We start from the raw sequence: 11,965 nt of genomic DNA, 5'->3' as shown, positions 1-11,965 counted from the left end.
AAAAGTCAAAGGTTATAGTAAGAGACATTGCCTTTAGTGTCCGATCCTAGTTCCAGCGAATACCATTTGCCAGTTCAGCACAGCACATCATTGTGTAGAAGTGGCTTTTGTTTCCAGTAGGATCGCTGATGTCTCCTTTGATAGAGGAGACATCTCCTTTGATAGATGTCTCCTTTGAGCCCTGGGCTCAGCACTGTTGGATGACTTTGTTAATGGTTGTTGTCTCTTTTAGGATGTGCATTCCAGGTACAGGACCGAGGCCCATCAGGATGTGGTGGGAAGATTTAATGAGAGGTAGGACAACGGTCCCTCACAGTTGTGGGGGACTTTATCTTTATCTCGGATCCAACTGAAAGCTTTGGTTTTTTGTCAGGGAAAGCAGTACAAGATTCCAAAATGGTGTGAGATTCTTGGCAGCAGCAGTAGCTGTGACACTAACTGGCAGCAGTGAGAGATAGTGGAAAGCTGGGGCCAGGAGACCTGGATTCTGTCTTGCTGCTGGCCTGACACTAGCTCAGTGGCATTAAACCAAGCCACTCCGTCTCTCTGGCTCTTAGCTTACTCATCTTTCAGAGGGGTGATTTGTCTTGATCACTTTTTCCCAGAAGGTATTTCACAGAACACTGGTCTTTTAAGAGGGACCTTATGACAAGAGGGTTTTCTGGCCAAATATGTCTGGGAAATGCTGACGCTGTTTTCCTTTATGAAGATTCACATTGGCCTATTGTAGCCTCCGAAAAGTCTTGCAGCAGCTGGAACCTGTTTAACTGATTGTTTTCCAAATTTATTTTACTGCAGAGCCCTTTTTAAAGGAACACCAGTTAGCAGCCTGAGAAGTACTTTAAGAAACTTTGGCCTAGACCAGTGGTTCTCATCTGGAGCAGTTGAGAATCTCATTTGGCCCCCCAGGGACATTTGCCAATGTCTGGAGACAGTTTGATTGACAGTCATGACTTCGGGAGTGGTGGAGGAGGGTGCTGTGGGCATCTAGTGGGCAGAAGCCAGGGCTGCTGCCAAACAACCCACAGGCACAGGGCAGCCCCCTCAACAAAGAATTATCTGGTCCAAAATGTCAGTAGTGCTGAGGCTGAGAGATCCTGGCCTTGATGGAACTGTGGGGGCCGTTCTCTTTCTAATAATCCGTGATGCTTTAACTCAGTAGAATGAGCAGAGCAGGGGGAGCAGCTGTGTGCTACTGACTAGCACAGAAGCCTGTGAAAGTATCAGGTGAAGCCCTTTTATTGCAGTATGGGAGGATGTTTGAATTTTATAGGCAAACATGTTCTACGTGCAAGAATGTTTTTGTTATATTTCTTCAGGGAACTTTCCTCTCCCCTTCTTCCTTTTATGTATTACTTTGTCCTTGTGACAGAAGGTAAATCCATTTTGTGTGTTTGTTTTCCTGTGTGACTAGTGATCATATGTGGGTTGGGTTTGGAATTCCCCCTTTAAGGATGGCCTGAGCCACTTTAGTGCTAAAGAGTGAGTCTAGGAGGATGAGGAAAGGACCAAATTATGTAGGGAACCGGGGCGGTTGTGCGCAGCAGAAATGCTTACAGTCAGTCTCTTGGGAGGAGTTCTCGGGTTTTCTTATTTGCTGTATAAAACATGTTCAGGTGCCTTGTAGAGGAGGCTCTGAATCATCTCACATTGCTCTCCAGCTGGGTTTTGGCTTTCTCTGACTTTCTTAGAGGCACATGGGGCCAAATGATTTTCCTAAAGAAAAGCTACACTCTTGCATAGACATTGCCTGCTCTCCCTAGCACTTCATCTTAGTGGTTTTGTTTCTCAGGTTTATTCTCTCTCTGGCCTCTTGCAAGAAGTGTCTCGTCATCGATGACCAGCTCAACATCCTGCCCATCTCCTCCCACGTGGCCAACATCGAGGCTCTACCTCCACAGGCTCCGGTGAGTCTGTGTCAGGGTCTCTGGGACTCTGGGGGAGGCTGTGTTTCCTGTGTCGATCCTCCTTTCGCAGTGGCAAACCTTCTCCTCTTCTCTCTGGTAGGATGAGAGTCTCGGTCCTTCTGATCTGGAGCTGAAGGAGTTGAAGGAGAACTTGCAGGACACCCAGCCTGTGGGTGTGTTGGTAGACTGCTGCAAGACCCTAGACCAGGTGAGCGTGGTGTTTAGAACCTCTCCACCCCCGTGTAAACAACACAGAGGTAAAATACAGCGCGTGGAGAGCAGCAGAAGCCAAGTTAAGACAAGTCGAGACCTGGAGCCTCCCTAGGGAAGGGGGCCCTTTCTCTTGCTCATGCTCATGCATGTGCAGCAACAGCAGGGCTATTCCCTGTTGTCTGAGTTCACAAAAGAAGTCTAGGGATTACCTTCCCCTGCGCCCGAAGTTAATAGTTCAGAGAGCTGGGGGTCAGGGGGCAGATGGACTACATTTAAAGAGGAATCCTCTCAGTGCTTTTTCTGAGAGAGGGTGATATGCCTGTATTTAATTTCAGTTAAGTTTTGATGATATAAAGTTTTTGCCCATGGCTTGTACAGAGTGAGAGGAGAGCTTGAGGCCCCTAGTATTTACCGTGGTTCCAGTGTCAGGCCTGATGAGGGCCCCCCAGGGTGACATCTACCTGGTCTTTGGGTACAAACAGCAGGCTGGGTGGGAGCTGCCAGGATGCATTTCTTCACTCAACAAGGTAGCCAGTGCTGGTAAACTCAGCTTCTCTGCTGCTTCCTGGATCATGATGGGAGCTATCAGGTGTGTTCAGGGTTCCGGTCGAGCCTGAGCCTGGTGAGCAGCACAGGTCTCTTGGCACTGGGCTCCACCCTCCTGAAGGGAAACAGATGCAGTGACACCTCCCACTTGAGCTGAGTCCCAGCAGGCTGGCTCCCCTTTTCATTCTGGAAATACAATCACCAGCTGCAGAGCTCTCTGTGCAGCCCAGGCTGTAGGCTGTGGGATGCTTTGGACCACTTCCTGGTATCCTCTTTATCACCAGGAAGAGGGAGTGAGAGACAGGATGAAGAGGGAGAAACTACATTGCTAGTAGTAGTGTTATTTAAAGGAAAAAAAAGAGAGAGAAAAAAAAGCAAATTAAGTACAAAAGAATATGCATTAGAAAAATAGTGGTGTTTACGCTTGGCATTGCCACTCTGCAGAGGCAACTACTGTTAACAGTTTATTATGTATCCTTCTGGGTCTTTTTCTGTGCATATAAAGGGGTACTTTTAAAAAAATGTGAAGGGGTCTCACTGTATAAAGTGTTAAGTGGTTCCCTGTTAGACATTTGGGTTGATTCCAGCATTTTTGCTATTATAAACAATGCTGTTAGGACATTCTTACAGGTAGGTCTGTGGAAACTAAATTTAGGATATATTTCCAGAAGAAGAATTGCTGGACCAGAGATTATATGCATTGAAATGAGCATTGCACCAGGTGATGAAACTATCCACGGTGTATGAAAATGCCTTTTTCCTGTAGCCTTGCCAACAGTGGGTACTTTTAAACTTGTAAGTCTTGGCCGGGCGCAGTGGCTCATGCCTGTAATCCTAGCACTTTGAGAGGCTGAGGTAGGAGGATTGCTTGAGCCTGGGAATTTGAGGTTGCTGTGAGCTAGGCTGATGCCACGGCACTCTAGCCTGGGCAACAGAGCGAGACCCTGTCTCAAAAAAAAAAATATAGTGTTCAGCAAAGGCCAAGTTAAGACAAATAAGACCTGGATCCCCTTTGATTTTCCATCTGGAGAGGCTTTGACTTCCTGAAGCCTCCTTCCCCTTCCACCTGCCCGGGCCTGCTTAGTGTCTGTCGTTGCCTAGGCGAGTGAGACAGTTTCCCATCTGGCCTTCCCAGCCTCAGGTCCCAGCACAGATCCCAGCTGGGGAGCAAAGTTCGGCCCTGAGCAGTGTGCAGCTTCTCTCCTCTGGTGCCACTGGCATCTCGCTTTCCCTCTTACGCTCTCCTGGGCACTGGGGCTTGGCAGTAGACAGTGGGACACACCTGCTTCACAGAGTTTACCTTCTAGTGGGATGAAACAGCGATAAAGGATGTGGGCAGACCCGGCTGTGACGGAGAAGGGCTTTGTACAATGAAGAAAAAAAGAGCAGAGGGGGCTAGGGTGTTCCAGGCTGAGGGTGGGTGCTGCGGTTCTAGACACAGTGGTCAGGGACGGCCTCATTTGGAAGGTGATGTTTGAGTGACGCCGTGGAGGAGTTGAGATGAGCCTGGTGGCCCTCTGGGCAAATGCTTCAGGCAGAGGGATCAGCAAGTCCATAGGTCTGAAGTAGTAGTTTGTCTCAGGGGCTCCGGGACTAGGGCAGAGGCCGGTGGGCTGAAGCAGAGCCGGGAGAGCGCAGGAGGAGTTAAGAGGACCATACAGGCCACCGGGAGGGCTTTGGCACTTACTCTGTGAGAGACGGGGTGGTGGAGGGTTTTATGCCTACAGTCGCTTCCAGAAGGATCCCCAGCCTTATTTTTAAGAGGATCCCTCTGGCTGCTGTATTGAATATAGACTTGGTGGAATGAGGATGGAAGCAGGACGCCTGCCGAGGAAGCTGCTGTGATGAGGCAGGCAGGAGAGGATGGTGGCTTTGAGCAGAGTGATGGAGGGTGATGGTGAGGAATGATAGGGCTTGTGTGTGTTTTGAAGATGACAGGATTTGCTGACTAATCGGGTACAGGGGAGGAAATTGAGGCTTTTGGCTTGAGCAACTGGATAGTTAACTGAGATGGGGAAGATGGTAGGTGGGGGAGGTTTGGGAGAACACAAAGTGTTCAGTTTTGAGTTCGAAATGTCTGGTGTGCAAGTGGAGATGTACAGGAAGCAGTTGCATGTGTATGAAAGTCTTGTGTGCAGGGAAGTGGCCTGGACTGGAGCTGTAAATTTGGGAGTCACCAGCATCTGATTGGTATTTAAGGCCAATCAGATGCTGATTGGGGCGGAGATGAGATGACCAGGTTTCAGGTGTGCTGAGCAGTGCCTTCTGGTTTGTGAGAACTGCCCCCTTTTTATTCAGCCTTGGCGCCAACCTAACTTCTCCACAGTGACCGTGGTAAATGGCCGAAACGTGGGCCTTTCCCGAAGCTCACCTATTATGTTTGTCTTTCCACAGGCCAAAGCTGTCTTGAAATTTATCGAGGGGGTCTCAGAAAAGACGCTGAGAAGTACCGTTGCACTCACAGCTGCCCGAGGACGGGGAAAATCTGCAGCCCTGGGTTTGGCTATTGCTGGGGCGGTAGCATTTGGGTAAGGGGATCCTATTCCCGATCTTTAGGAGCTCTGGGCTCTTAAGGGGCAATGTGCAGGGTGAGGGGTCAGGAGACGGGAGAACTGTATCTCAGGTTCCTAGTTCTGAGTGGGGTCACTGCGTGATTTCTCCAGGTCCTGGGTTCCTGCCAGGAAACAGCAAGACTGTTTCTCCCAACCCGCCCTAGCCAGAGGTGCAGGTATATGTGTGTGTACACACAGGCACGTGGGCACCAGGGCCTCTGTAATCTTTACAGTTGAACAGACATGTAAAAGCAAAGAAATGGGAGTAAGAAACTTTAAAAATCTCAGGGAATGAGAATGCCTATGGCCAGCTTTGCTGACTTGGAAAAGCATAAGTTTGACATTTTAATGATTTTGAGTAATAGATTTTGTTTGCTTCTGAGGAGCTGCTTTTGGGTGTGATGTTACTTTCTGTTCTTTTTTCTTGGGTGTGGAAGATTTATGTAGCTGCCCACAGAATATGTTCACCCATCTTTGCAGCCATAATAATGGACCTAGAATTTACTGTGTTCTCCCACATGTGTTATCTTCCTTAGTGCTCCTTAGAGCTCTGTGGGCATCTTATAGATTGATAGACCCAGGCTCAGGGAGTTTCAGTTATTTACCCAAGATCCCTCAGCAACTCAGTGCTGGTAGAGCCAGGTCTTGAGCTCAGCTCCGGACTCTCAGTCCTTTGTTTTTCCTGCTGCTCAGCCAGACCAGTCAGCCTCTCAGCCATTATCATCCTTGTCACTCAGCAAAGATCCCTTGGAGGTTAGCTATGGCCTCGGGCTCTCCGGTTTCACAGTTTGGAGGCCTCTGCACAGGTAGTGATGAGTGTGAGGCTGTCCTTCCTGTAGCGGGGCACTGGATCGGGGCAGTGTGCGGTTCTGCACGCTGGAGGGGTTGTGCCCACAGCGCCTTTCAACACTTTGCTCTCTCAGTTGTCGGTCGCTAGATGTTGGGACTCGATACCTTCCAGCTGTTAACGTGTTTTCATTAGTTTCGGAAGAAAAGGTTCGGTGTTGCTTCGCTTTTCCTCCTTAAAAGGTGTCCTTTTTTCCCTGCTGTTATTTCTGGTTATCATCTTTGGGACAGTGGCAAACAAAAATCTGTTTTTTAAAAAAATTTTCTTAAAAATCCTCCTTTTCTTTTTCTTTTGTAGGTACTCCAATATCTTTGTTACCTCCCCAAGCCCTGATAACCTCCACACTCTGTTTGAATTTGTGTTTAAAGGGTTTGATGCTCTGCAATATCAGGTAGGAAATTTAGGGTAAGGACTTATTTTGATTCAGTGCTGCGTTTAAATTTAGGTGAAGTCTTTAAAATGCTTGCTTACTTTCTTAATACTTAGTTTCTAAAGTTTGTCTTTGGTTTGACTCTTTTCCCACTAGGAGCATCTGGATTATGAGATTATTCAGTCTCTAAATCCTGAATTTAACAAGGCAGTAATCCGAGTGAATGTATTCCGAGAACACAGGCAGACCATTCAGGTGAGGCTCGTTCTCAGATCCTGCTGTATTTAACTGGCTCTAAGATGTTTCCTGTTATAGGCATTTATGTCCTAAGTAATTGCATATCCTTTAGACAGTATTGTTGTTTCATGATAAACCTGCTCCAGGTTTTCAGCCACTTTGAAAGAAGCATGTTGAAGTAAACTAACAAATGTGTGCAGTCAGATTGAAAAATTGTAGTTGCGACCCTCGAGTATGGAGTAGGTGGGATTGAAAGTATGCTGATTAGGTAAAAGAATCATTGTTCTGACATCAGTTCTAATTTTGCTTAGTTACTGCAGGTTTTAAAATGGTACATCTGTAATTAGAACAATAACCTCACCATTTAAAAGAACAAAAGAACTTTGCAAACTGTGCTCTGAATCTTTGTGGTTTAGCCAGTGGCCTATTTTCCTTTTTAAACAGTGTTTTCCCAAAAGCTCTATAAATCTCTAGTGCTGTGTAAACCTGAATGGTCTGTACTTGTCCAAGGCTGCAGTTTTGCTAAATCTCTGAGAGAGGCATCGGGTGACAGGATTACAGAAGGGGCTGAGACTAACAGGCTCTTAGTGCAGTAGGTTCATCTATTATTTTTGGTGTTGGATTGGGTGGGAAGTGAGCCAGGTGAATTCGGCAGTTTATGCACTTGAACTTCTTGCCTGTCAAAGCATATGAATATGCATGTCAATGAGGTTTACTCTCATCAAAGGGTTCAGGTTATAAACAATGTTACCTCAAGGATCTTGAGTCCTTCTTACTAGGTCTCTTTCTAGAATCTCTTCATCCTATACATTTCTTCCCACTTTTGCCTGATTCGGCAGGAGGAAAGACTGCTGTTGGTATGGGGTGGGGGTGCGGGGCAGGCTGCAGCCTCTGCGAATACAGAGAACTGTTAAAACTCAAGAAAAATACACAAACCAAAGAAGGAAGACATTTCCCTGCATTGTGCTGGCTCAGCCCTTCCTCCTCCTCAGATTTGTAATCAACACCCTGTCTTGTTACTAGAGTCCTTTTGTCTCCAGACTGGAGTTAAGCACAGAGAAGGTGACCTTACTTTATGAGACTCCATTTGTGTTCCTTTGAGGCCTCTTCCTTTGTGCTGGAGATTGAGAAGAAGAATGTTAGATTAAAGTTGGCCAGGCCTCCCCTGGGGGGCTTCTTCTGCTTTTGTGAGATGCTTGTTTAATTTTTCCCTTCAAGTATCCAAGACTTGGGGCCCTATTGAGGACGTGTATTCTGCTGCTAGAAACGAGTGGGGTCACTGCCTCTCTGACCCATCAACTTGTAGCAAAGCAGTCAAAAAATCTTATTTGTAATGAAATACTTCAAATGTGTAGAAAAGTGCAGAGACAAGTATAACAGTCAGGTGCCAAGCACTCAGATTTAAGAACATGTTGACATTTTGCTGTTTGCTATGTTTGTTTCATATTTTAAATGTCATGTATATGTTTGTTTTAAAGAACTAACACATCACAGATACAGTTGAAGTCCCTCTGTACCCCTTCCCACCCCATTCCTTCTGTCACTCCCCATAGGTAATTCTATTCTGAGATTGGTGTGTTTCCTTTCAAGTCATGTGTTTTTATTTTCACTACTAATTATGTATTCCTAAGTGGTAACATACTACGCTTGTCCTCCTTCAGCTTTCCTTTTTAAACATTTTTTTCAAGATTTGTCTAGACTGAAGCTCGTAGATCTAGTTGATTCATTTTTAAGTACTGTATGAGTATACTGTAGTTTACATGTATGTTTCTGGAAGTGGAATCATTGAGTTTTAGGATCTGCGTAGATTTCCAGCTTTCTTAAATTTTGCCAAATTTCTCCTTTAAAGTGGTTGTACCAATTTATCTTCACACCAGGATTCTTCTGAGTTTTTATTTCTCCAGTCCTCACCAACTCTGGGTGTTACACAGCTATTTAAGTTTTGCGAAATGGTATTTCCTTATGTCTTTAGTCTTTCACTGATTACTGCTGAGGTTAAGTATCTTTGTTTATGTTAATCGGCTATTTAGGTTTCCTCTCCTATAATATACTTCTTCATGGCCTTTTCAAACCACTCTAAAAATAGCAGGAAGCCCTCAAGAAACTTGAAGGGGTTGTTGTTATGCATAAGGATATGTAAGTGTGTGTGTAATTAAGAATAAGTTCTAGAAATGTCCCTACCAGTGCAGGGAGACTTGGCCTTTATAACGATGGTATCAGAGCAGAGAGCACAGTACGCAGCATGAGGAATCTGACATCCTCCCCTGTAGCAACCACTGAAGCCGAGCTGTGCCTCTGGCTCACCGGTGTCCCTGAGCTGAGGCTGGGGAGAAACATGGGGAGACGAAGAGAAAAGGGAAAGGAGCCACTGTCTGTCAGTGCTACGAGCTGGGCACTGGGTGGGGTGTTTTTACATAGTTACCTTGTTTTTTCTTCATGCAGCCATAGGTGGATCTTTCCTCCATTTTACAGAAGAGGAGTCTGAGGCTCTGTGGGATTAAGTGACCTGCCCAGGGTCACACAATCAGTCATTGAACCATTTGAACCCAGGTGTCTGACTCCAAGCCCATCTCATTTTTGCCTTGCCAGGAGAAAGGAGAATGGGAGATGGGAAAAGGCAACAGAGAGAGAGGAAAGATGGTGGCCTTTATGATGAGTCACTAGAAATCACGACTGTGGCATTAGTTGGCCACACTAATCTAAATTTTTCTTCCCCACAGTATATACATCCTGCAGATGCTGTGAAACTGGGCCAGGCTGAACTCGTTGTGATTGACGAAGCTGCTGCCATCCCCCTCCCCCTGGTGAAGAGCCTCCTCGGCCCCTACCTTGTTTTCATGGCATCTACCATCAACGGGTAAGGTGCTGTGGGCAGGGGAGTCTTACTCCTCTGTAGGTTCTTGCAGATTAGGTGGCATGTAGTGGGTGTGGCCTGGGCCTGGGAAATGAAGTCTGATTCCCAAAGTCTGAGTTTCGGGGGCTGCTTCCTTCTCTCTTGGGGCTTCTGCAAATGTGAGCCGGCCTCTTAATAAACTGTAACACACCTCTGGCCCTGCTTTAAAGGGACAGCATAAGACTGAAGAATTTTGTAACCCATGTGAAGAGTGTCTCCTTCTGTCTGTAAGCGTGATTGAGTTTTGAAAAGTACATGGTTGGCAATACCAGTGTCTGATGTCTTAGAATTATGTGAAAATATAGTGTTAAAGTAACTATATAATTAGCATAAGAAAGCAGGCTTATAATGGCAAAAGAGTGTTTTTTAAATTTGAAATATTTAGTTCATGCTTGCTATAGAAAAATTAGAAAAAAATGTGTGTAAAAAAAAAAAAAAGAAAAATTAGGAAAAACAGATAAGCAAAGGAAAAATCACCTATAATCCAACCATCTAGAGATAGCTTCTGTTAGGATTTTGGTTTACCTTTTTTGTGCATTTATTTTACTCTTTCATTTTGAACAAGACTATAAACATAGTTTACATACTGTTTTTAATTTGCTTTTTTATATAACAGTATATATTGTGAAGTCTTTTCAGTATATCTTCAATATTGGAAAGCTTTGTATATGGAACTCACGTCTTGAAGAGATAATTTTGTATTGCAGATTTATTGTGACTGTTGTACTTCACACTGAAAATGTTTAAATATAATTGATTTTTACTTTTTAAACAGCTTTGAGATATAATTCACATACCATACTATTACCTGTTTATTAATGTGTGTAATTCAGTGGTTTTTAGTACATTCACAGAGAGTTGTACAACTGTGCTCACCACGGCCAATTTTAGAACATTTCATCACCCCATAAACATTCTATATCATCCTCCAACCCCTCGATAACCCCCAACACTAGGTAGCCACAAATCTATTTTCCATGTCCATAGATTTGCCTATTTGGACATTTCACATGAATGGAATCATACAATATGTGGTCTTTTGTAACTGGCTTCTTTCACCAGAGTGTTTTCAAGGCTCACCTGTGAAGCGTATTTCATTCTTTTTTATGGCTGAATGACATATCCATCATATGGATATACCACATTTTATTTATCCATTCATCTGTTGGTGGACATTTGGGTTATTTCTACCTTTTGGCTGTTATGAATAATGCTGCTGTGAACATTTGTGTACAGGGTTTTGCATGGATGTGTTTTTAGTTCTCTTGAGTATATACCTAGGAGTAGAATTACTGGGTTAATTCGTGTGGTTAGCCCTGTGTTAACCATCCCAGGAGCTGCCAGACTGTTTTCCAAAGCAGCTGCACCATTTTACATTTCCACCAACAGTGTATGAGGGTTCTAATTTTTCTACATCCTCTCACACATTTGTTATTTTTTTTGACTATAGCCATTCTAGTGGGTGTGAAGTGGTATCTCATCATGGTTTTCATTTGTGTTTCCCTGATAACTAATGATGTATTGAGCATCTCCTCATGTGCTTATTGGCCATATTTGTATCTTGTTTGGAAAAATATCTATTCATATCCTTTGTTCATTTTTCTAATTGGGGTATTTGTCTTTTTATTATTGAGTTGTAAAGGTTCTTTATTCTTTATATATTCTGGATACAGGTTCCTTATCACATATATGATTTATAAAAATTTTCTTCAATTCTGTGGAATTTTTTCACTTTCTTGATAATGTCCTTTAAAGCACAAAAGTTTTTAATTTAAGTTTTGTTGCTTGTGTTTACTCTTTTTTTTTTTTCCTTAAGTAAGTGGGATTCCTTTAGGAGAACTTTGTTATATAGGGGGTTGAAGGAGGGGGTGAAACACTCTAAAGTTCTAACTTTTCTATCACTCTATAAAAGTAGTATTTAAGTAAGAAATATTTGGGCAGTCTTTAAATATTATGAGTACTATGAAATGATGTAAAAATAAAAAAGGAAAGCCCTTTGAGCAGTGTGTGCCCTCTGGGCATATGTGCTTGCTTGCGACTAATGACGAGAAGGAAACACTCAAAAATGAAAATAGCTCTGTGATCAGATTGTAGATGATTTAACTTTTTCCAAATTTTGTGTAAGCTATTTTACCTAACCTTTTAAGTGAAAGTAATAATGAAGAGAATTGCTGGGGTGGTAGATTTGTTTTATCTTGATTTTCCAAGCTGGAAATGTTCTTGGTTCATTTCTTCATACTTGCTTCTAAAATAGCAGCTCCCATTAGTTGACCATTTAACTTTGTTTTAATTTCACTGTGCTAAAAGCTTTATTTACATCATTTTTTTTAGTCCTTATTTTTTTAATTCATATCACAGACCTGTGAGGTGTGTAGAATAATCCCCTTTTGTGGATGAGGC

General features: G+C 43.8%; 1 protein-coding gene across 1 annotated transcript in view; it reads left to right on the top strand.

Moving 5' to 3' along the window:
- NAT10 (N-acetyltransferase 10 (GCN5-related)) overlaps window positions 1-11,965 on the top strand; it is a 36,547-nt gene that overhangs the window by 8,934 nt on the left and 15,648 nt on the right. The window contains exons 6-12 of the mRNA XM_012649607.1: window positions 233-294; window positions 1,793-1,907; window positions 2,008-2,115; window positions 5,061-5,194; window positions 6,363-6,456; window positions 6,592-6,690; window positions 9,393-9,529. Of these exons, the coding sequence (XP_012505061.1) occupies window positions 233-294; window positions 1,793-1,907; window positions 2,008-2,115; window positions 5,061-5,194; window positions 6,363-6,456; window positions 6,592-6,690; window positions 9,393-9,529 (749 nt within the window). The remainder of the gene's footprint in view (window positions 1-232; window positions 295-1,792; window positions 1,908-2,007; window positions 2,116-5,060; window positions 5,195-6,362; window positions 6,457-6,591; window positions 6,691-9,392; window positions 9,530-11,965) is intronic.

This window comes from Propithecus coquereli, unplaced genomic scaffold, assembly GCF_000956105.1.
Source record: "Propithecus coquereli isolate 6110/MARCELLA unplaced genomic scaffold, Pcoq_1.0 Scaffold30, whole genome shotgun sequence".
Classification (NCBI taxonomy): Eukaryota; Metazoa; Chordata; class Mammalia; order Primates; family Indriidae; genus Propithecus; species Propithecus coquereli.
Note: the sequence above shows the minus strand (reverse complement) of the source record. Positions and strands in the feature narration are given on the sequence as shown.